Source organism: Cervus elaphus, chromosome 11 (assembly GCF_910594005.1).
Source record: "Cervus elaphus chromosome 11, mCerEla1.1, whole genome shotgun sequence".
Lineage (NCBI taxonomy): Eukaryota > Metazoa > Chordata > Mammalia > Artiodactyla > Cervidae > Cervus > Cervus elaphus.
In genome coordinates this window covers 100,729,350-100,754,806 of record NC_057825.1, presented here as the reverse complement: position 1 = coordinate 100,754,806, position 25,457 = coordinate 100,729,350, and the positions used below count along the sequence as shown (strand labels likewise).

General features: G+C 45.0%; 1 protein-coding gene across 4 annotated transcripts in view; it reads left to right on the top strand.

Moving 5' to 3' along the window:
* The window catches only part of NPHP1 (nephrocystin 1), a 65,580-nt gene that overhangs the window by 24,204 nt on the left and 15,919 nt on the right, over nt 1–25,457 (top strand). For all 4 annotated transcript variants that reach the window (XM_043918757.1, XM_043918756.1, XM_043918759.1 and 1 more), the window contains exons 11-15: nt 21–149; nt 17,745–17,819; nt 20,573–20,683; nt 21,949–22,031; nt 24,544–24,620. In XM_043918757.1, coding sequence (XP_043774692.1) covers nt 21–149; nt 17,745–17,819; nt 20,573–20,683; nt 21,949–22,031; nt 24,544–24,620 — 475 coding nt within the window. The remainder of the gene's footprint in view (nt 1–20; nt 150–17,744; nt 17,820–20,572; nt 20,684–21,948; nt 22,032–24,543; nt 24,621–25,457) is intronic.

The following is a 25,457-nucleotide window of genomic DNA, read 5'->3' as shown; positions in this document are numbered from 1 at the left end:
GTAACAGATTGCTCTTGCAGATCAGGTCAAGACCGAGCCGTGTCTCCTTGATTCTGACTCTCTGGAGCTGCAAGGTGATTCCTCTTCCAGGGGTGAGCATCCAAGTTCTGAGCAGACACGTGCGCCTCTGTCTGTTCGACGGCAGTGAGGTAAGCTTGCTGGGGAGTCTGACTAGTTCCCGCCACATGCATTTTTTAAATTTAATTTTTATTTTTTTTAACACCAAAAACATTTTATAGTGGGATATAGCTGATTAACAATGTTGTGATAGTTCAGATGAACAGTGAAGGGACTCAGCCATACTTACACATGTACCCATTCTCCTCCACATCCCGCCCAACCACATATTAAATGCATGCTGCATAGGATCTGTCCGTCTCTTTCTTTATCTCAATCTCTATGTGTGTGTATAAATACCTAGATAAAATAATGTGTAGTGTTAGTGTTAGTCACTCAGTTGTGTCTGACTCTTTGCAACCTCATGGACTGTAGCCCACCAGGCTCCTCTGTCCATGGGATTTCCCAGGCAAGAATATTAGAGTGGGTTGCCATTGCTTTCTCCAGGGGATCTTCTCAACCCAGGAATCAGACCCAGGTCTCCTGCACTGTAGGCGGATTCTTTACCGTCTGAGCTACTGGGGAAGCCCCAAATAATGTATGGTAGCATGCAAACAGCAAGGGTTCTGATGACACAGGTTTATTAACTCCAGACTCTTTCACTGGCTAAATGTATGACGTTTATATATCACAGTTAGCTCCTGTGAGCCGTAGATTTTTCACTTACAAGAAGGTACTGATGCCTACCTCCTAGTGCTATATGCAGTTCAGGTTTTCAGTATAGAGTACTGCATCTTGAAACATTTCTTTATTTATGGCTGGATTTCTGTTGCTGCATGTGGGCTTTGGTTGCGGCCAGTGGGGGCTGCTCTCTAGCTGTGGTGTGCAGGCTTCTCCTCGCAGTGGCTTCTCTAGCTGCAGAGCGTGGGCTCTAGAGCCCGAGGGCTTCGGTCGTCGTGGCCCTCTGGCTGAGCTGCTCTGCGGCACGTGGAATCTTCCTGGAGCAGGGATCAGATTCAAGTCCCCTGTAGTGGCAGGTGGATTCTTAACCACTGGACCACCTGGCAAGTCTGAGTATCGCATTTTTGACAGGTGTACACACCTATGTAACCAACGTTCCAGTCAACCTGTGGAGCATACCATCACCTGACAATGTTTCCCTGTGTTCTTTTCCACCCCCTTCCTCTCTAATGCCTAAGAGAAGATTTTCTACCCACTACCAACCAAAGAATTTGAATGACTCTTAGTTAATTGATTTGTTTTGGAGATACAGCTAAAACAGTGCTGAGATGAAAATTTATGACTTTAATTGAATATGCTAGGCAAGAAGAGAGATTTTAAATCAGTGATCTAAGCTCAAACTCAAGAGTCTAGAAAAGGAAGAGTGAGTGAAACCTGAAGAAAGTAGAATGGAGGAACTAATAAAGAGCAGAAACTAATGAGACAGAAAGCAAAAGAGAAAGTCAGAAAAGGCAAAGTTTATTCTTTAAAAAGATTAATAAAATTGACAGATGCCTAGTGAGACTGATCAAGAAGTTTTAAAAAGAGAGACTTCCCTGGTGGTCCGTGGGTTAAGGCTTCACCTTCCAATGTGGGGGGCAGAGGTTTGATCCCTAGTCAGGGAACCAGGAGCCCACATGCCTTAGCGGGACCAAAAATAAATAAACAAATAATTTTTTAAAATAAATTTTAAAAAGAGAGAAAGAAAGAAAACAAATGATTGTTGCTAAAACAGCCTCTGTTCACTGGTGCCAAACAGAAACACGGAGTAAGAGTTTTGGGTGAAGTAAAAAAAAATAGTTATTGCTTTGCCAGGCAAAGCGCTCCACAGCTGGCGAAGGCCCTCAAAACTGTGTATCCCACCCTGGAGGTGAGGTAGTGAAGAGGGGCAGTGAGCCAGACTCCTCTGTCCATGGGACTCTCCAGGCAAGAATACTGAAGCGTGTTGCCATGCCCTCCTCCAGGGGATCTTACCCACCCAGGGATCAAACCCATGTCCCTTGTGTCTCCTGCATTGGCAAGCAGGTTCTTTACCACTAGTGCCACCTGGGAAGCCCGAAAGAAGAGAAAGGGAATGTTACAAATAACTTTATGGCAATAAATTTGATAACATTGATAAACAGATAAATTCTTCAAAAACCATAATTTAATGAAACTGACCTGAGAGGAACTAGAACAATTTGAATAACCCCTGTTAAAGATATTGAAACTGAAATTAAAACTCTTCCAGTTGAGAAAACTCCAGACCCCAGATGGTTTCACTGGTGGTTTCAGCTGAACATTTAAGGAAGAAGTAATACCACTAGAACACAAACCCTTCCAGAGAATAGATGAAGAGGGAATGCTTCCCATCTTGTTTCATGAGGCCAGGAAAAACATGCTACCAAAATAAGACAAGGCATTACAAAAAAGAAAAATTATAAGACCAGTACTCCTCATGAATATAATGAACTCAAATCCTAAACAAAATATGAGTGAACTGAACCTGATTGATGATTATCCAGCTCAAATCTATACCACTCTTAACTCATCTGCTTCTCTGTTGACATTAGTTAGCATTGTTAGCATGCAGCTCTCCCTTGAAGTACAGGCACACGTGCGTGCTGAGTCATGTGAGACTCTTGGCAACCCCAAGGACTGCACCCTGCCAGGCTTTTCTGTCCATGGGATTTTCCAGGCAAGAATACTAGAATGGGTTGCCATATCCTACTCCGGGGATCTTCCCAGCCCAGGGATCGAACGTGCGTTTCTTGCACTTCCTGCCTTGGCAGGAAGATTCTTAACCACTGCGCCACCTGGGAAGATAAAAAAGGACAATATATCATGATTAATCGGGATTATTCCAGGAATTCAAAGGTACCCTCCTCTGTAGCCAGTATTTAACATTTGAGAATAGATCATTGTAATTTGCCATATTAACATAACTAAAGAAGAAAAAAAAAACATGTGATCATTCAATAGACACAGAAAAAGCATTTGACAAATATTAACACCCATTTATGATTCTTTAAAAAGTTCTCATCAAATTAAGAACAGAAGGGAACTTCAGGTTGGTAAAGGGCAACAGTTCAGTTCAGTTGCTCAGTTGTGTCCGACTCTTTGTGACCCCAAGGACTGCAGCACGCCAGGCCTCCCTGTCCATCACCAACTCCCAGAGCTTCCTTAAACTCATGTCCATCAAGTCAGTGATGCCATCCAACCATCTCATCCTATGTCGTCACCTTATCCTCCCGCCTTCAATCTTTCCCAGCATCAGGGTCTTTTGAAATAAGTCAGTTCTTCACATGAGGTGGCCAAAGTACTGGAGTTTCAGCTTCAACATCAGTCCTTCCAATGAACACCCAGGACTGATCTCCTTTAGGATGGACTGGTTGGATCTCCTTGCAGTCCAAGGGACTTTCAAGAGTCTTCTCCAACACCACAGTTCAAAAGCATCAATTCTTCGGCACTCAGCTTTCTTCACAGTCCAACTCTCACATCCATACTTGACCACTGGAAAAACCACAGCTTTGACTAGACGGACTTTGTTGGCAAAGTAATGTCTCTGCTTTTTAATATGCTGTCTAGGTTGGTCATAGCTTTTCTTCCAAGGAGTAAGTGTCTTTTAATTTCATGGTTGCAGTCACCATCTGCTGTGATTTTGGAGCCTAAGAAAATAGAGTCTGTCACTGTTTCCCCATCTATCTGCCATGAAGTGATGGGAGCGAATGCCATGATCTTAGTTTTCTGAATGTTGAGTTTTAAGCCAACATTTTCACTCTCCTTTTTAACTTTCATCAAGATGTTTTTTAGTTCTTCTTCACTTTCTGCCATAAGGGTGGTGTCATCTGCATATCTGAGGTTATTGATATTTCTCCTGGCAATCTTGATTCCAGCTTGTGCTTCATCAGGCCAGCATTTCTCATGATGTACTCTGCATATAAGTTAAATAAGCAGGGTGACAATATACAGCCTTTCCAAATACAGATTTGGAACCAGTCTGTTGTTCCATGTCCAGTTCTAACTGTTGCTTCTTGACCTGCATACAGATTTTTCAGGAGGCAGGTAAAGTAGTCTGGTACTCCCATCTCTTTCAGAATTTTCCACAGTTTGTTGTAATCCACCCAGTCAAAGGCTTTGGCATAGTCAATAAAGCAGAAGTGAATGTTTTTCTGGAACTCTCTTGCTTTTTCGATGATCCAGCAGATGTTGGCAATTTGATTTCTGGTTCCTCTCCCTTTTCTAAATCTAGCGTGAACACCTGGAAGTTCACCATTCATGTTCTATGGAAACCTGGCTTGGAGAATTTTGAGCATTACTTTACTAGCATGTGAGATGAGTGCAATTGTGCGGTAGTTTGAGCATTCTTTGGCATTGCCTTTCTTTGGGATTGGAATGAAAACTGACCTTTTCCATTCCTGTGGCCACTGCTGAGTTTTCCAAATTTGCTGGCATATTGAGTGCAGCACTTTCACAGCATCATCTTTTAGGATTTGAAATAGCTCAACTGGAATTCCATCACCTCCACTAGCTTTGTTCCTAGTGATATTTTCTAAGGCCCACTTGACTTTGCTTTCCAGGATGTATGGTTCTAGTTGAGTGATCACACCATCATGGTTATCTGGGTCATGAAGATTTTTTTTTTTTTTTTTGTATAGTTCTTCTGTATATTCTTGACACCTCTTCCTAACATCTTCTGCTTCTGTTAGGTCCCTACCATTTCTGTTGTTTATTGTGCCGATCTTTGCATGAAATGTTCCCTTGGTATCTCTACTTTTCTTAAAGAGATCTCTAGTCTTTCCCATTCTATTGTTTTCCTCTATTTCTTTGATTGATTACTGAGGAAGGCTTTTTTTTTTTTTTTTTTTTTGCCGTCTTCTGCTTTATTGACAGGTAAATTGTTCAAAAATGTTCTCACGATTCAATAATTACAAAGACTCAGACTTGCATTAAAAAAGTAAAAACCAGAACCCCCAGCAGGTGCCAGCCCCCGCGGAAGGCCCGGGGGGCAGGCAGGCAGGTGCTGGGCGCGTGGCACGCACGGGCAGGCTGTGGTGCCCACGTCACTCAGCGCCGACTCACGGGAAACGCACGTCTTCCACAGCGTGGCGAGGACGTTGGCTGGCAGGGGGCAGAGGGAAGCCTGCCGGCGGCTCCCGGCGAGCTTTCAGAGACAGGCCGCGCCGGGAGGGGAGGCAGAAGCAGGCGGGGTGCTGGGGGTGGAGTGTGGCGGCGTCTACAGCATCCAGTAGCGGGCACGAATCGCGGGCTCCATGCGGGGCGGGGCGCCCCCGGCGCGGCCTCTCGGCCTGTGGGCACGGGGCCCAGCACCCGCCACCCACAGGCTTCGGGGCGGGAGGCTGAGCTGTGGAGGCGAGCAGGACACAGAGCGCGGCTGACTTCACAGTAGTAGAGACGGGACACGTGTGGTGGTGACAGAGCGGACTGACGCGAGGGCCTCTGTCCACGGCTACGAGGTCGGCAGGAGGACTTCCGCCTCTGTGTATGGGCTAAAGGAACGAAAAGGCCACGGACTAACCTCCACGTTTCCTGTCTTCAAGACTCTAGTGACACTGGGAATGATGTGTACAACTTCCTACGATGCTCCTAAGCGCCTAGGAAACGGTTTCAGGGAGCAGGGGCCAGACGCGGCCCCGAGGCCGTCCTGAGCTGCCTGCATCCGCGGGGGTGCGGCCGGCCCTGGGTGGGCGGGAGGGGCCGGGGCGTCCTTCATGTGCAAACAAGCTGTATCGCCTCACGGCTATGCAGAGGGTGATCTGGTCTACCGCCAGACAGTGCAGCACGGAACTGATTGTTATCATAATAAAGCATTTTCTTCATCTCCGTGTCTACACGTCGAGTCCACATTTCCTTGGACAACACTGGAGGCTCAGGTCAGTCTTGGCACTGGCACTGCAGACCACCTGGGCCCCGGCCCTGTGGCGGGAGCCGGCGGCCTCAGGCATCGCAGGACGGCTGCTCCAGGCCTTCGAGGGGCAGCTGGCTCCTGTGGGGGGAGTTGGGGCTCGGCGGGCCGCTGGGGTTGGAGCTGTTGGATGGAGTCGAGTGTTTGGTGGAATCTGAATCAGGCTCTTTGTCAAAGTCCTGGTCAGGGTCAGACATACTCCTTAGCGGCACAGCCACTCCAGGTTCAGATCCCCCTGATGAGGGCCAGGAGACGTAGGGCTTGTTCCTGGGCGGAGGGGGGCGGGATAGGCTGGCAGGGGCGGGGCCCGGCCTCTCCTCCTGGGCGGCGGGCACGGCGCTCAGAGGCAGGTCCATGAGCACCTGCATACCGTCGCCCGGGCCCATGTGGGCCACGTGGTTGAAGTTGGTGGGGTTGGAGATCATCTTGGACCGCAGCTCTGGGTCTCTGAGCATCTCTCTCCGCTGCTGCAGCCGCTCCTCCTCGGGGACCTTGAAGACAAAGCGCCTCTTGCTCTGGGTCCGAAGCATCTGTGAGGAAGGCTTTCTTATCTCTCTTTGCTGTTCTTTGGAACTCCGCATTCAGATGGGTATATCTCTCCTTTTCTCCTTTGCATTTCACTTCTTTTCTTTTCTCAGCTATTTGTAAGGCCTCCTTAGACAGCCATTTTGCCTTTTTGCATTTCTTTTTCTTGGGGATGGTCTTGATCACTGCCTCCTGTACAGTGTCACAAACCTCCGTCCATAGTTCTTCAGGCACTCTGTCTATCAGATCTAATCCCTTGAATCTATTTGTTGCTTCCACTGTAATCGTAAGGGATTTGATTTAGGTCATACCTGAATGGTCTAGTGGTTTTCCCTACTTTCTTCAAGTTAAGTCTGAACTTGGCAATAAGGAGTTCATGATCTGAGCCACAGTCAGCTCCTGGTCTTGTTTTTGCTGACTGTATAGAGCTTCTCCATCTTTGGCTGCAAAGAATATAATCAGTCTGATTTTGATGTTGACCATCTGGTGATGTCCATGTGTAGAGTCTTCTCTTGTGCTGTTGGAGGAGGGTGTTTGCTATGACCAGTGTGTTCTGTTGGCAGAACTCTATTAGCCTTTGCCCTCCTTCATTCTATACTCCAAGGCCAAATTTGCCTGTTACTCCAGGTATCTCTTGACTACCTACTTTTGAATTCCAGTCCCCTATAATGAAAAGGACATCTTTTTTGGGTGTTAGTTCTAGAAGGTCTTGTAGGTCTTCGTAGAACCGTTCAACTTCAGCTTCTTTGGCATTAGTGGTTGGGGCGTAGACTTGGATTACTCTGATATTGAATGATTTGCCTTGGAAACGAACACAGATCATTCTGTCATTTTTGAGATTTCATCCAAGTACTGCATTTTGAACTCTTTTCTTGACTATGATGGCTACTCCATTTGTTCTAAGGGATTCTTGCCCACAGTAGTAGATATAATGGTCATCTGAGTACTGCATTTTGAACTCTTTTCTTGACTATGATGGCTACTCCATTTGTTCTAAGGGATTCTTGCCCACAGTAGTAGATATAATGGTCATCTGAGTTGAAGGGCAACAAGAGAAAACTAAAGCAAAGCTAGTATCACTGTACTTAATGTAAGATACTGAACACTATCCACTACGGTCAGTAACGATTCAAAGTTACCCAAGAAATAAGAAGATAACTTAGGGTTTTTTTATATTGACAAAAGACTTGAGCAGGCACTTAAAAAAAGAAAATATGACAGACCAACAGGCATATAAAAAGATCCTGAGCACATAATATGTCATCTGTGAAATGCAAATGAAAACCAGAGTGAAAGAGATCCAACTATAGACTAAGAGACCACCTTAAACATAATCATACAGGCAGGTTAAAAGTTGAAGAGTGGAGAAAGATACACCATTCAAAAGATTTTAATATCAGACAAAGTATACTTCAGGACAAGGAACATTATTGGGAATAAAGTGGTGCATTACATGATAGTATGGATCATTCAGCAAGAAGATGTAACAGTCCTCAATGTGTATACACCCAACATCAGAGCTTCAAAATACATGCAGTAGAAATGGATAGAACTGAAGGGAGAAATGGGTAAAGCCACACTTATAATTACAGTCTTTAATACTCCTCTCTGCAATGCTGTAGAACAAGCAGACAGAAGATTAGTAATATTATAAAACAACAGAATAGCACCATGAACAAACTGGATCTAATTAACGTTTGTGAAACACTTCACCCCCCAATTGCATTCTTTTTAGTGAATATGGAACATTCACCAAAATAGATGGTCCTGAACAGATTTTGAAATCATGCAGTGTAGGGTTTTGATCACAAGGAGTTGAATTAGAAACCAAAACCAGAAAGAGAACAGGAAAAAGTCCTTGGAAATTATGCAACAGATTTCTAAATAATCAGTGAGTTAAGAAAAGCATTGCTTAGAGGGAAGTTTGGCACACTAGAAAAGGATTCTCACTTCCATAATCTGAACTCTTGAGGGGGTGATGCTTGCTGTGAGATCTGAGGGGTGAATAGGCCGTAAGGAGATGGGGAGTGTGTACCTGAGTGAACAAGGAGTGCAGGCAAGGCCTTGAGAGGAAAGGATGTGGGAAAGGGCGCTGGCGTGGCTGAGCGGAGGGAGCGAAGAAGTGCAGGGTGGGACGAGGTGGGGGTGCCGTGTGAGACCGTGTAAGCCGCGAGCTTTCGTCTTTGTCCTAAGAACAGGAAAGCCGTTGGAAGAGAGTGACATGACTTAGATGTACCTCTGAGGGTGATTTCTGCCTCCTCCCTGGAGGTGGATTAGAGGGGTGGCCAGAGGGACCCGAGTAGACCATTTGGAAGCTACGTCACAATGTGGTGGTCAAAGGGCAGCAAGTGTCCACGCCGCCAAGAAAATGAAATCTGAAATCTGGAGCTGTTTTGCCTGGAATTGAACCCAGGCTCCACCGGCTGAATGTGGATACGAACCAAATGACTCTGCCTTGCTCTCTGTGGTGTACCTTCCTTAGGGTCAGTGTGGAGACGAGGCAAGTTAATGGGAGTAAAGCACTTACAGCCAGACATCCTGGAGTGTGAAGGTAAGTGCTCAGCTAGTGGACGTGACGAAATTCCAGCTGAGCTATTTCAAATCCTAAAAGATGATGCTGTTAAACTGTTGCATTCAATATGTCAGCACATTTGGAAAACTCAGCAGTGTCCACAGGGCTGGAAAAGGTCAGTTTTCATTCCATTCCCAAAGAAGGGCAATGCTGAAGAATGTTTGGACTACCGCAGATTTGTGCTTATTTCATATGCTAGCAAGGTTATGCTCAAAGTCCTTCAAGGTAGGCTTCAGCAGTACATGAATCAAGAACTTCCAGATGTACAAACTGGATTTAGAAAAGGCAGAGGAACCACAGATCAAATTGCCAACATTCGTTGGATCATAGAGAAAGCAAGGGGATTCCAGAAAAACATCTGCTTCAATGACTATGCTAAAGCCTTTGACTATGTGGATCACAACAAACTGTGGAAAATTCTTAAAGAGATGGGAGTACAAGACCATCTTGCCTCTCCTGAGAAACCTGTGTGCAGGTCAACAAGCATCAGTTAGAACTGGACATGGAACAGCAGACGGGTTCCAAATCGGGAAAGGAGTGTGTCAGGGCTGTATAATGTCACCCTGCTTATTTAACTTGTATGCAGAGTACATCATGAGAAACGCTGGGCTGGAAGAAGCACAAGCTGGAATCAAGATTGCCGGGAGAAATATCAATAACCTCAGATATACATATGATATCACTCTAAAGGCAGAAAGTGAAGAGGAACTAAAGAGCTCTTGATGGAGGTGAAAGAGGAGGGTGAAAAAGCTGGCTTAAAGCTCAACATTTAAAAAACTAAGATCATGGCATCTGGTCCCATTACTTCATGGCAAATAGAAGGAGAAAAAGTGGAAGCAGTGGCAGATCTCATTTTCTTGGGCTCCAAAATCACGGCAGACAGTGACTGCAGTCATGAAATTAAGACGCTTGCTCCTTGGAAGAAAACCTATGACAAACCTAGGCAGCATATCCAAAAACAGAGGCATCACTTTGCTGACAAAGGTCTGTTTAGTCAAAGCTGTGGTTTTTCCAGTAGTTATGTATGGGTGTGAGAGTTGGACTATAAAGAAAGCTGAGCACCAAAGAACTGATGCTTTTGAACTGTGGTGTTGGAGAAGACTCTTGAGAGTCCCTTGGACTGAAAGGAGATCCAACCAGTCCATCCTAAAGGAAACCAACCATGAATATTCATTGGAAGGACTGATGCTGAAGCTCCAATACTTTGGCCACCTGATGCGAAGACCCAACTCATTGGAAAAGACCCCAATGCTGGGAAAGATTGAACGCAAAAGGAGGAGGCAGCAGAGGATGAGATGGTTAGATAGCATCACCGACTCAATGGACATGAATCTGAGCAAAGTCTGGGAGATAGTGATGGACAGGGAAGCCTGGCGTGCTGCAGTTCACGGGGTCGAAAAGAGTCAGACATGATTTAGCAGCTGAATCGCACAAGAACAAAGCACTTACACCAATGCATGGCACTCCATAAGATCACCAGATGAGAGTGATGGTGGTAACTTGATGAGAGAGGTGGAGGTGTGAGCTGTGGTTGGAGGGATATTTAGGAGGCTTGGTTGGTAACGGGTGGAACGTGGGGAGTGCGGGAGAGCGGGGTGTCAGACGTGAAGCCAGGTCTCTGACGTCCACGTCTGGGTGGATGGCGGTGACGTGCTCTGAGATAGAGAGCGCTGATAGCAGGTCAGGTGTGGAGGAGTTCTTGGGTTTATCTTTGTCCCTGCTGAGTATAAATACTTATTTTTAAAAAATACAAACTTTTTATTTTGTATTGGGGCATAGCCGATTAACACACAGTGTGTGATAGTTTTAGGTGGCCAGCGGGAGGACTCAGCCACACACAGACGTGTGCCCACTCTCCCGCAGGCCGCCTCCCGTCCAGGCTGCCGCCTGACACTGGGCAGAGCCCCTGGGGCTAGGGCAGGTCCCTGCCGGCCATCCGCTCCAAGTGCAGCGGTGTGCGCGTGCCCACCCCACTCTCCCGCACTGTCCCCTCCCCCATCCTGCCCCCCGCAGCCGTACCCCGTCCTCAGTCTGCAAGTCTGTGTCTGTTTTGTCAGTTCACTTGTGTGATTTCTTTTCAGAGTCTACCCAGGATGGATGTCATAGGACATTTCCCCTTCTCTGCTGACTGACCTCACTCAGTGTGACCCTCTCTAGGCCCATGCATGTTGCTGCAGATGGCCTCATTTCGTTCTTTTTGATGGTTGAGAAGTACTCCGTAGTGTACATGTATCACATCTCCTTCATCCAGTCCACTCTCGGTGGGGCTTTCCCTGTGGCTCACCGGAATCATAGCCTACAAGACAGGAAATGCAGGAGGACTGGGTCAATCCCTGGTTGTGAAGATCCCCTGGAGGAAGGCATGGCCACGCTCTCTAGTGTTCTTGCCAGGAAAATCCCGTGGACAGAGGAGCCTGGTGGGCTGCGGTCCATGGGGTTAGGAACAGTAGGACGTGACTGCGAGATTGAGCGGTGTCATGGACAAGGTTACTTCCATGTCCTGGCTATTGTGAGCAGTGGTGCAGTGAACATTGGGGTGCACGTGTGTTTTCAGACTGTGTTTTTCTCTGGATATATCCCAGGGATGGGATTGCAGGGTCATATGGTAGCTCTGTTTTTAGTTTTTTTTTTTTAAGGTGTGTACATTTTTAAATTTTTTTTAATTTATTTTTATTAGTTGGAGGCTAATTACTTTACAGTATTGTAGTGGGTTTTGTCATACATTGACATGAATCAGCCATGGAGTTACATGTATTCCCCATCCCGATCCCCCCCCCCCCCCACCCCCCCCCGCAACCTGCTCCCTCTGGGTCTTCCCAGTGCACCAGGCCCGAGCACTTGTCTCATGCATCCAACCTGGGCTGGTGATCTGTTTCACCATAGATAATATACATGTTTCGATGCTGTTCTCTAGAAACATCCCACCCTCGCCTTCTCCCACAGAGTCTAAAAGTCTGTTCTGTACATCTGTGTCTCTTTTTCTGTTTTGCATATAGGGTTATCATTACCATCTTTCTAAATTCCATATATACATGTTAGTATGCTGTAATGTTCTTTATCTTTCTGGCTTACTTCACTCTGTATAATGGGCTCCAGTTTCATCCATCTCATTAGAACTGATTCAAATGAATTCTTTTTAATGGCTGAGTAATATTCCATGGTGTATATGTACCACAGCTTCCTTATCCATTCATCTGCTGATGGGCATCTGGGTTGCTTCCATGTCCTGGCTATTATAAACAGTGCTGAGATGAACATTGGGGTGCACGTGTCTCTTTCAGATCTGGTTTCCTCGGTGTGTGTGCCCAGCAGTGGGATTGCTTGTTTTTAGTTTTAAGGAACCTTTATACTGTTCTCCATAGTGGCTGCACCAGTGTACATTCCCACCAACAGTGTAGGAGGGTTCCCTTCTCTCCACACCTTCTCCAGCATTTATTGGGCTTCCTAGGCAACACAGGGGTAAAAAAATCCACCTGTCAACGCAGGAGACTCAAGAGACTTGGGTTGGACCCCTGGGTGTGAAAAATCCCCTGGAGTAGGGCATGGCAGTACACTCCAGTATTCTTACCTGGGAAACCCCATGGACAGAGGAGCCTGGTGGGCCCCAGTCCAGGGGGCTGCAAAGAATCAGACATAGTTGAACACACACACCTAAGCTAAGCCTCACAGCACGAGGAAAGTGCCTTTGTTTCATCTGAACCGCACAAAACCACTGCCATGAATGAACACTAGGTGTCATCAGCATTCAAGAAGAGATGAACTGCCTTCTTCCTAAGAGTACTTTTTGTTCTATCTCTCACTATCCTTATACTTGACAACATAAAATAAAGATTGGAATTTTATTTTGAATAATATATCAGAATCATAGAAGTTATTTTATATAAAAATAATAGAGATTAGTTTATGAAGCAAATTTATGTCATGTTTTCCAAATCATGGAGTTATAGAACATATTTAATAGTTACATCCTCATTCTATTTATTTGGGCTTTCCTGGTGGCTCAGATGGTAAAGAATTTGCCTCCAATGTGGGAGACCCAAGTTTGATCCCTGGGTTGGGAAGATCCCCTGGGGAAGGGAATGGCTACCCACTTCAGTATTCTTGCCTGGAGAATCTATTTACTTAAGAATACTTCTTTAGTAAATTTAAGCCAAGTCACAAATAGAAAGCATTATTACTAAAACTAATTAATAAGACACTGCTTCCAATAATGACTGAATAAGCTCCTCTCCAAACAACTAACCCAGTGATAACTAACAACTGTGAATTTTGGGTAATATACAAAAAGCCACTCCCTCAAGTCTCTGACAAGCATCCCAAATCATGTGGATCCTGGAGGGGAATCTTAACTCTTGAATCTGCTATTTTATTTTTTCCCTTCCTTCGCTCTCTTTTTCATTCCTCCATTTTCTTTTTTCTGTCTTCCTGTGTGTTACTTAAACTTTCTTTAGAACTCCATTCTGAAGTGCCTGCCGTGTTATTGAGTGGCTCTCTTTGTACAGCTTTTTTAGTAGTTACCTAATATACCTAATATAAGTAGGTATTAGGTAGGTACTAATAATAATACCTAAAATAAGTAGGTATTATTTTATACCTGCATAACTTCCCCCAGTCTGCTTGTCAACATCCCAGGTCAAGTGATCAGTAGAAACTCTAATCCTCTCACTGCTTTGTGATTATCTTAAGAATCTCCTCTACACACATTGAGCACGACATCACACAATATTATAATTCTGCGTCGACCGTTCAGCTTTTCTCCAGCTGCAGAGAGCAGGGCCTCCTCTAGCTGCAGTGTGCGGGCTTCTCATCGTGCGGGCTTCTCTTGTTGCAGAGCAGACTCGAGGCTGCAGGGGCTTCAGCAGTTCCAGCACATGGGCTCAGGAGTCTCGGCTCCTGGCCTCTAAAGCTCAGGCTTAGCAGTTGTGGCATGCGCCAGGGCATGTGGGATCTTCTGGGATCAGGGATGAACCCATGTCTCCTGCATTGGCAGGCGGATTCTTTACTACTGAGCCACTAGGGAAGCCCTACCCTTGTTTTAACTCTTTCCATTGTTCTTCCTTCCTTCCTTCCTGATATTCAGAGATTTCTTCTTTTATCGTGTTCTTTTCTATTTAGAGAACTTCCTTTAACCATTCTTTCAGGGTAGGTCTGCTGGCTATAGATTCTCTTAGTTTTTCTTTATCTGAGAATGCCTGCTTTCCCTTTATTCATTGTGGATATTTTCACTAGATATAGAACTCTAGGTTGGCAGTTCTTTTCTTTAAGCACTCAAAAAATATTGTTCCGCTTCATTGGAATTGGTTTTACCCTATGGGTGAATCTAGGTGGTGTTTTTCTCTCATTGCTTTCAGGATATTGTGTTTAGGTTTTAGAAGTTTATATACTTTGTCATGGATTTCTTGGATTTATGCTGTTTAGGGTTTTCTCAGCTTCTTAAACTGTAGGCCTATGTCTTTTGCCAGATTTGGGGATTTTTCAGCCATTATTTTCTCGAATACTTTTCCAACTCTAAACTCCCTTCCCTTCTGGGACTCAGATAGCATGAACATTAGATCTTTTTGTTATGATCTCATAGGTTCCTAAGGCTGTGACCATTTTCTTTCCATCTGTTCTATTCAGTTGTTCAGACTGTAATTTCTGTTTGCCTGTCCTCAAGCTCACTGATTCTTTTCTCTCTTTTCTGTTCTGTGATTGAGTCTATTCAGTGACGTGTGTGGGTGTCTGTATGTGTCTGTTTTCAAACTTGGGGCTCTCTGGTGGTTCAGATGGTTAAGAATCCACCTGCAATGCAGGAGACCCAGGTTCAGTCACTGGGTCTGGAAGATCCCTGGAGAAGGAAATGGCAACCCACTCCAGCATTCTTGTCTGGGAAATCCCATGGACGGAGGAGCCTGGCTGGCTGAGTGACTAACACTTTCACTTTCATTGTATTTTTCAGTTCTAGAATTCCATTAGGGTCCTCTTTCTTTTTCTTGTTAAAATTTTCTTTGTTAAAATTTCCTTATTTCTTTCTTGAGACTCCATGTTTCTTTCTGTATTTTAAATTTATTTTAAGCATCTCCATAGATGTTTACTGAAGCATTTTTAGATGACTGCTTTAAAATGCTTTTCAAATAATTCCAACATCAGTCATCTTAGTGTTGGTATCTTTTTTTTTAACTTTTAACTTTATATTGGAATATAGCTGATTAATAATGTTGTGATGGTTTCAGATGCACAGCAAAGGGGCTCAGCCGTACATATACATGTATCCATCCTCCCCCAAACTCCCCTCCCATGCAGGCTGCCGCATAATATTGAGCAGAGTTAGTGTTGTTATCTTTTGATTGTCTTTCCTCACTTAAGTTGAGATTTTCCTGGTATTTGGTGTAATGAATGATTTTTTTTTTAATTGTATCCTAGACATTTTGAGAGCTGGGAGTCTGGATCTTAATAAGTTTTGCTTCTATTGTAGTGCACACATTAACGCCGTTACTGCCAGGTGAGAACGAGGTCCCACTTCCCCTCCTGGCCTCTGCACGCACCTCTGGGGGAAGGCGTGTCTCCTTACTTTGGGACCCTGATGAGATTCAGGCTCCTCTCTAGGCCTCTGGTGACAGCACTTGCCATGTCGTTGCTTAGGACCTATGATCCCTAGCCATCCCACTTTCCTTTCCCCACTCTGGACATTACAAGAGGATAAAAATAAGGTTTCTGATTTCAATTGTATTAAATTTTCCATCAAAAAAGGAACTGTGAACAAATAATGAACTCTATGCTATGCATGTTAACATATTTAGAGAAAAGTTTACTTATGTCTGCAAGTTTGTAGTGTATCAAAAAGTAAGATGAACTGATAGATGGCTAGATGGTGTATGTGATAAAGCAAGTATAGTAAAATGTTGATGGCAGAATCTAGGTGATAAGCTTAGGGTGTACTGTGAGTTTCTTTTAACTTGTCTGATATATTTGACACATTTTATAATCAACCATCATTGTATGTTTCATCCTTAAACAGTGATTGAAAAGCCTTAAGAACTCAGTAAGAAATAATACATCAACAAACTATATACCTATTTTGCCAATAATAAGAGAAATAGAAAACAAATCTAAATCTCACATTTAGACTCTTATCTTTGAACATTATAATCTTCCAATTTGCTTATTCTTTTCCCTTTTACATGTATTTTACACCTCAATCTGACTTTTATTGAAATTAGCAATATTTGTTAAATTAGGAACTGTTTCAAATACGTAGAAACATGCAGAAAAAAAAAATAATAGCTATGCATGGCCTTGTCAGCCAACTCTTTTGAAGCCTCTCAGTTTGCAGTGTGTAAATTTCTAGGCTTCCTACTTAGCTGTAGATTATTCTCATAAACCTAAAATCACTCTGTATTTCTATCTTCCTCCTTAACACACAAAGATACTCACATGCTTTAATTCCCTGCTGTCCCCATCTTGTTATCATTGCACATAAAATGCTCCTGTGGGCCATATTTCTTAAAAGGTCAGTTATACCTAAAATTTCTCCTAATCTGGTTAATCTCTATCAGCTGTTAAGTATTTCACTTAGTACAGTCTATTACTGGTGCAGAGATCTGAGTCTGAATTCATTTATCAGCTCTTTTGTTGTTTTGTAAGTGCTGTGACACTGGGCTTTGTTAATCATTGCTCCCGTACCCCGAACACACTTCCCATCCTCCTCCTCAGCCTTTACTTTATGGTGCTCATCAGCGCCAGGCAGATTTGTCCACTGACTCACGAGTCTGTTTGGTCATTTCTCGTTGCCAATTCCATGAACAGGGGCTGCTTGTCTGTTGTGTTCACTGCTGTATATTTCCAGTGCCTAGAACAGCACTGGTTTACAAAAACATCTCCGTTATATGTTACATGAACAAACAAATGGGTATTTCAAAGGGATAATGAAGTGCCTGAGGATTATAGTGAGGCTTGGAGCAGACAGGGGACTGCTCACGAGGCTGCTTATATGTGTTTATGTATAAGGATATGTTTGAAATAACACTACTAACGTAACGAGGTGTGCAGAGGATCAGTATGATTTACTGTTGGCTTAGTTCATTCAGCTGGTAAAGAATCTGCCTGCAATGCAGGAGACCCCTGTTCGATTCCTGTGTCGGGAAGATTCGCTGGAGAAGGGATAGGCTACCCACTCCAGTGTTCTTGCCTGAAGAATCCCATGGAGAGGAGCCTCCTGGGCTACAGTCCATGGGGTTGCAAAGAGTCAGACCTGACTGAGTGACTAATAGTAGTTTGTTCCTCAAGGAAGCCCTGCCAGGCTCACCGTCTCCCATCCTTCTCCCTTGCTTCCCTCCATTGGCCCCTGCCCCACCCAGTCATCCCGCTCTTCAGCCCAGCGTGTTCCTTCTCCTGAAGATGTGGGATGGTCTCAGCGATGGGACACTTAGGGCACAGACTGGGGACCACACTTCAGCTTGCCGGCTACCCAAGGCCCCGTGGACCGCCCCCCGCCCATACCTTTCCATGAGCATTCACATGTTCCCTTCTGCTAATCATTTTAAAAGTTGTGTATGTGGTTGATGTAAAAAGAAATACAGAATCGCCCAAAGAAGAAAGATACCCCCCTCTCCCTCTGCTCTGCTGTTCACTGTTTGGAGCATGGAAGTGGTGATGTTCCAAAGAGCTTTCACCAGTATGATTCCAAATGGGAAAATCTCATTTCAGGTTCTGAGCAACATTCATACAGTCAGGGCCACGTGGCAACCTAAGAAGCCCAAAACATGGACCTTTTCTCCCCAGGTAAGGAATCTGCTGAGTGAATTGAGTGAAACATGAGTTTCTTTTACCCATTAAGTATCATGCAATTAGTTTCTAAGGTAAGATTATCAAAATGTATTTGGTAATACACTGGTGTATTTGGTGTTGCTGGAGAAGACTCTTGAGAGTCCCTTGGACAGCAAGGAGATCAAAGCAGTCAATCCTAATGGAAATCAACCCTGAATATTCATTGGAAGGACTGATGCTGAAATTGAAGCTCTAGTACTTTGGCCACCTGATGCGAAGAGCTGACTCTTTGGAAAAGACCCTGATGCTGAGGGCAGAAGGAGAGGGAGGTAACCAAGGATAAGACGGTTGCATGGTATCATTGACTCAATGGACATGAGTTTGAGCAAACTCTGGGAGATAGTGAAGAACAGGGAAACCTGGCGTGCTGCCATTTATGGGGTTGCAAAGAGTAGGACACAACTGAGTGACTGAACAAGAACAACAAATTCCTGAAGTAACGTATTTCTCTCTAATACAGAGTATATGGGGCCAGGTTTGAACCTTTAGATTATTTAATGTTCTCTGAGGACTTTGATAAAAATCACTCATGTTTCTGCCTCACCAAAGTTACGGTGCCTATGAATCATCTCATTCAATGAATCACAGGGTTCAATTTTAGAAAATTATGTCTGATGGAAAATGAAAACAAAAAGAGAAACCTTAAAAGAGAATCTTAACACTTCTTAAGAAGTGTTTTTTTTAAAAATGCGGTCTCCAGCTGTGCTCAGGAGAGCTGTGCTTTCTTCAGATAAACTCATGGGTGACGCCTAGGGAGCCGATCATCCCTTGACATCCAGGGACTGTCAAGATTGAGACAAACAAAGACAGGAAGGAGGTTAAGTGGCTTCAGGCCACTGAGTCAGTGTCACATAGATGCCAGGGGAGATGACGATGTCTTTATGTTCTCTTAATAATATTAGTTGTCTATAGTCCTGTTTACTTTTTCCTACCTCCAGTTTCATTGCTTCCTTCCCACGGCTCACTCCCTTGTGTCACTGCCCCCAGGAGCCCTTCATTAAACTTCTCCTGTTGCATCAGGAGATCTCACAGCCGGGCAGAGCCTCACCACTTGGGCACAGCATGAGGAGGAGCCCGCCACCTCGCCTGTGGGCCGCACGTGTCCACACTTGTCCCCAGCACCCCCCCTCCAAGTCCAGTGTGATCTTTTCTTTTAAGATTTTTTTTTTTATGTGAACCATTTTTAAAGTCTTTATTGAATTTGTTACAACATTGCTTCTGTTTTTTGTTTTGGTTTCTCATTGAGAGGCGTGTGGATCTGAGCTCCCCGACCAAGGATTAAACCCGCATCCCCTGCATTGGAAGGTGGTCTTAACCCTCTGGACCACCAGAGAAGTCCTCCAGTTTGGTCTTTTAAGCATCCTTCTGCTTTCATTCTGGCCCAACAGCTTTTCTAATGTTCTCCTGGATATAAAGATGAACTGATGGAAGGGATAACTAGTATGTATAGGTTCCTTTGTGAGTGAAATTAACCATCCATCCTTTAGGTGTGAGGCATGCTTCCTGGATACTGTGGAACTTGTGTGTTGGTAGAGAAGAAACATGGACACATACAGCACCAGGATCCTCTGAATGGAGCTAGACTGCGTGCTGGGCACTGAGGCAGGCCGTTAGGTGCGTCTTCTCACTGAATCCTTAGAGCCTCTCTGTGGAGTGGGTGCTATTGGCAGCTGTGATGCAGGCAGAGTGTGACGGTTGTGGGGCTCCTGGTACCGTGGAACCATAGAGAAGCAGGTTTTATAGAAGATAAACTGATCTTGAAGGATGTGTGGGATTTTATAGGCATGGAAGAGGGATGTTGTGGTCCAGGGAGAGTGAAAGGAAAGGAAAATTTCCAAGGCCTGCCTCAGGGAAGCTGGGCAAGTGTGTATGCAGATTATAATTTTAGTCCTGTCTGCAAAGGACAGTGGTTAATATAAGTATCTCATTAGAGACTTGCCTGGTGGTCCGGTGGTTAGAACTCCAAGCTTCCACTGCAAGGGGGCACAGGTTTGACCCCTGGTCGGGGATCTAAGATCCCATGTGCCATGCAGCATGCCCCCTCCCCTCCAAAAATCTTATCCTATATCAAACTATGTAATACCTCCGAAGACCTTGGTGCAGTGCTTGTTTTACATTAGCTTCCTCTCTAAGCAAAGAGTAAGTGACCGTAAAGGTAGCTTTCTTTAGCACAGAAATTATATTTTAGAATTTCAAACCGTTGGTATAGATGAGTCCAATCCATCTGCTTTTTGTTTCCTTTAAACGACCTTGAAGACTTCGCTGATGATCCAGTGGTTGAGACTTGACTTTGCAGTGCGGGGGCTGTGGCTTCAATCCCTGTTCGGGGAGCTAGGATCCTACAGGTCTGGCAACGAGAAAACCAAAACATAAAGCAGAAGCTATATTGTAACAAATTCAATAAGGACTTTAGAAGTGGTCTACATTTTTTAAAAATCTTAAAAGAAAAAATACCTTTATTATGATGCAGATGATAGAGCTGAACTGTCCTGCCATTTTAAAAAAGTTTATTTTATTGAAGTGTAGTTGATGCTGCACAACAAAGGGGTAGGTTACACGTGTACATTCAGTCTTTCTCACGCTCTTTCCCTTTATGGTTTATCACAGGCTAGTGACCCTGGCTCCCTGTCCGACAATAGGACCTCGTTGTTTTTACTCCCTCCGTTTTCCATGTTTCTTAGTAACTTCTGTTTTCTGCTTTGTTTCAGGTTACTGGCATCTTGCCCTGCTTGCTTGATGGTGACTGTTTCATCAGATCCAATTCTTCCTCTCCAGATCTTGGGATATTATTTGAACTTGGAATTTCTTATATTCGCAATGTACGTCAGTTGAAAGATAACGCTTAGATTTTTCTGTGTAATAGAATATTAACCTCTTGAGGAATGGCAGTGATTCTAATTTTTTTTTATGATGCTGCTTTTTCAGCAGCGTTTAAAGCAACTCTTTCTTTGTATTTATAGCTGGAGTGAACTCCAGTGCTTTATAAGAATGAAGATTTGAAAAACATGGGACTTTACAGGAAGTGATAGAAGATGTTCAGTGGCTTTACAGCACAGAGCTGTACCTCTGTCCCTGAGGGTCAGAGTGCCCTTAACCTTGTAAATGGGGGTTCTAATGAAGGGACCTGGCAGAGTGGTCATTTTTATTAAGGGAACATCAGAAACTTGGATTAACTTACATCATATAAACTCTTGTGAATCAGTGGGTGTGGGTCTGTGGTAATATATATTTCCATATTTTAGTAATAGCTTCACAGGTGTGGTGTGTGCGCTTGGCTTCGTGGTAACCCAGAGAGCTGGTTGTTAAATTCCGCTAATGGTGTTATGCTGTCCTTTCATTTGTTTTCTAGAAACTTACTCATTCATTGTTTATTTCTGGCTGCGCTGGGTCTCTGGTGCTGCGGGCGGGCCTGCTCCTCGTTTGGTGACCTCTTGTTGCGGAGCGGGCTCAGCGGTGGGGGCTCCCGGGCTCAGGTGCCCCATGGCATATGGAATCTTCCCCCGGACCAGGGATCAGACCCATGTGCCCCGTGTAGGCAGACAGGTTCTCACTCACTGCGCCACCAGAGAAGTCCTGCCCTTTCGTTTCAAGGCAGATTCATCCGTGTGCGTGGCTGTGTTGGACAGGATCGAGGAGCAGGACCCCCAGGGGGACGCACTGGACTCTGACAGCTGACGGGGGCAGGGGGTGCCGTTCTGAGCAGGAAGCCCCTTGAGGGACGTAGTTGACTCATTCCATTTCTCACTGAGACCCAAAGCCTCCTGCTCGCACGTAGCGTTGATGTGATCTGGGATCATGTCTCAGCATATTTATATCACTCAGGAAACAAGAGCAACAGTTGTCCTAGCATCAGGCTTAGGGTTTTTCAGGAGCGACTTAAGGTGAGATGTTCCCTTGACGCCCTGCCTGCACTGTCTGCCTGCGAGTCCGGTGAGCCTCCCCTGGCTTTCACTTTGTTTTCTTGCGAAGAACTTTTTAGTTCTAAAGGCAAATACTAGTTTTATTGCTTTTAGAAGAGCTCGGTATGTGCTTATACATTTGACTGATTCAGACGCGAAGGTTCACACCCAGTTTTATTTTCTAGTCCACTGGTGAGAGAGGAGAGTTGAGCTGTGGCTGGGTGTTTCTGAAACTTTTTGACGCCACTGGAATTCCTATTCCAGCAAAGTAAGTTGGGTTTATATATTCCCTCCAAGTGGGTAATTTTGTGGAAATTCCTTTTTTAGAATCTAGACACCTCAGGTTTCCAGAGGTTTCACATTTCAGTAACTTGAGGGGAGAGGGCTTTTTAATGTTGATTTTAATGTTCTTTGGTGGCTTCCCTGGTGGCTCAAATGGTAAAGAATCCTCCTGCCATGCAGGAGACCCAGATTCAGTCCCTGGGTCCGGAAGGTCCCCTGGAGGAGGGCAGGGCTACCCACTCCAGTGTTCTTGCCTGGGAAATCTCCTGGACAGAGGAGCCTGGCGGGCTGCAGTCCATGGTGTTGCCAAAGAGTCAGACAGGACTGAGCAACTAATACTTTGGACTTTCACGTTAATACTCCTTTAAGGTGGTATGTGAGAACAGCGCGCATAATCTCATCCTAGCCGGGGAGGGATGACACAGACAGCGAAGGCGTTTACTAGGTGTCTGCCCCAGCCGTGCGCTGAGTGTTCCTGCAGTGACTCCCTGAGGTGGTGGCGCCCTCCCAGCGCTGGGAGAGAGCCCATGTGCAGGTGCTCAGCGCAGGCGTGTCCGCCTCTGCGCCCCCACGGACTGGCCCACCAGGCTCCTCTGTCCACGGGATTCTCCAGAGCCTCTTCCTGACTGAGGGCTTGAACCCAAGTCCCCTCATTGCAGGTGAATTCTTTACCGCTGAGCCACCAGGGAAGCCCAAAATAGAGCCTGCTGCTGCTAAGTCACTTCAGTCGTGTCCGACTCTGTGTGACCCCATAGACGGCAGCCCACCAGGCCCCCCCGTCCCTGGGATTCTCCAGGCAAGAACACTGGAGTGGGTTGCCATTTCCTTCTCCAATGCATGAAAGTGAAAAGTGAAAGGGAAGTCACTCAGTCATGTCCGACTCTTAGCGACCCCATGGACTGCAGCCTACCGGGCTCCTCCGTCCATGGGATTTTCCCGGCAAGAGTACTGGAGTGGGCTGCCTTTGCCTTCTCCAAAATAGAGCCTAATTCTCACCAAAGAGTGGGAAAGCTAGGTCAAGGGTCCCCAGGTCCTCCGTGACGCCACCTTTCTTCTGTAGGTGGTACGTGGAAATTGTAGCAGCAGCCACTGTAAACAAATTTAAAATTTAAGACCAAAAGCAAATGTGTGTAATGTATTTCCAACATGTACAGTATCTAACAGTCACAAGATTGTTATCTTTAATATAAAAAGAGCTCTCAAAGACTAAGAAGAAGACAATCCAAATTTGAAATTGGGTGCACACACACAAATCTGAGTCTAGGATATAAACAAGAAACTCACAGAAGGGATGCAGATGGGCAGTCAGTAGGATGATGATGGAGACCCTAGATTTGGAATGATAGACTTCAGGGCCATAGCCTGGACTCTGTGTAACTGTCAAGAGGTTCTTTAATGTCTCCAAGCCTCAATTTCCCCATCTTTAAAATGGGATTATAATAGTTCCTATCCCAAAGGTTTGATTCAGATAATGCTGCCCGCTTCGTCCTCTGCTGACACCACAGGGGTGGGTGTGACCTTGCCACAGACCAGAGGTAGAAGTCCTCCTGGCGGCACTCTGGTGGGGGGGGGCGGGGCACTTATCACCCCAGCCCCTCATCCCAGTGCTGCCTGTAGATGTAGAAGCCAGACTTCTTGTGGCTTTTGTTTTTCTGTTTTTATTTTTTGTTTTTAATAATGTTCAGGGTTTTTAGTTGTGCTTACTGAGAGGGAAAAGTGTGTCTATCCAATCTTTTTTAAAGTCTTAAGCTATTTTTTAAAATGAGACGGAGGCCTGTGTATTGATAGAGAAACATCTCCAGTGTGTGTTACTAGATGAAACCAGCAAGCTGCAGAATCACGTGCGTGCTGATGCCCCTTCTTTTCACGGAGGACTGTGCTCATGTGCCTGTGTAAACTGTTCCTGGAGGTTGTCTCTGGGGAGCAGGATTGGGGCGGCAGCGCCACAGGGTTAAAGAGGCAACTTTAAAAGGAAATGTGTGTCAGTTTGAGATTTACTGTGTGTGTGAATTGCTTTCAAAATAATTTCTACAGAAAAAGATAGGACACGGGGCTTACCAAACCAGGGGGGAAGGGGCAGGGAGGGAGTTTTCGGGTTTTTATTGATCATTTCTATGTCATTTGAAGTTTTTACAACAATCTACATGTTACTTTTGCATTTTAAAAGTAGTATAAATTCATAATAGCTTTATTTCCAATGATGATTCAAAACTTTTGGAAAAGACATTTAAATGGCACAAGTCATTAAAGTCTCAAAATGACATCAGTTAATCTTCTCACTTTAACGTGGAAAATGTATTTTCTATAGTTCATAGTTAAGAAGGAGACTCAGTTTACTGAGAGGGTAACCCTGGGGACGGATAACAACTTTCGTTCTCATTTACCAATGAGTGAGACGTAAATAAAATGCCTGTGAATGTGCTTGTGCTGACAGGGTTCCACTGCCGACCCCACTGTTGCACAGCGTCACACGTGCACTGTGTCCTTTTCTTTGGTAGGACTTACAAGCTCTTCTTGAATGGCGGCACCCCGTACGAAAAAGGTGTGGAAGTGGACCCTTCAGTATCCAGAAGAGGTACTGCTTTCTTTCTGTTGCTTTCTTCCCTTTCCTTAAAGATTAAACAAGCAGAAGATGCATCAAAGAAGACAGCTAGTCTGAAAAGCCTAACACTTTTCACATGAATTCACATTTTTAAAAGTATGTCATTTGATATTAAAATCTTAATCATTTTCATCTAAGTGAATATTTCCTTGGGGACACATATGAGACTTTAACATAGGAAATTAGGAAGCGTAAGGACTCTGTATTGGCTCATTTTCATTGAGCACAGGGCCTTAGAACTGACAGACAGGCCAATTCAGTGATTTCCTCTTGCTTGGTCACTGGGATACACTCCAGGCTGCCCTCTAGAAACAGTGAGCATCTTTTGATGTGTCCACTGACCAGGCACTATGCTAGATAACGGGAACATGGAGAGTCAGGCAAATATTTATGGTGCTTGCCTCTCGGACCTCGGAGCCTGACAGATCTGAAGCTCCCCTCTGGTGCCTCAGACAGCCCTCTCCTTGATTCATGATTTAGGACACGCAGCAACGCCAGCCCCACCATGTTGGAACAGAAAGGTCCTGGGGTCTGAGATACAGTTGGTTCCACTTGAAGTCAGAGATGCTTTTTAAACTCCCCTTTCCTCTGTAATCCAGCAGCAGTGATGTTGTCTAAGAATCTGCTGTAGTGGCAGCTCCAGGGGTGGGCCAGTTGGGAACCTTCTGAGGGTCTTTGAAAATGAAAGTGAAAGTCGCTCAGTCATTTCCCACTCTTTGCAACCCCATGGACTATACAGTCCATGGAATTCTCCAGGCCAGGATACTGGAGAGGGTAGCCATTCCCTTCTCCAGGGGATCTGTCCAACCC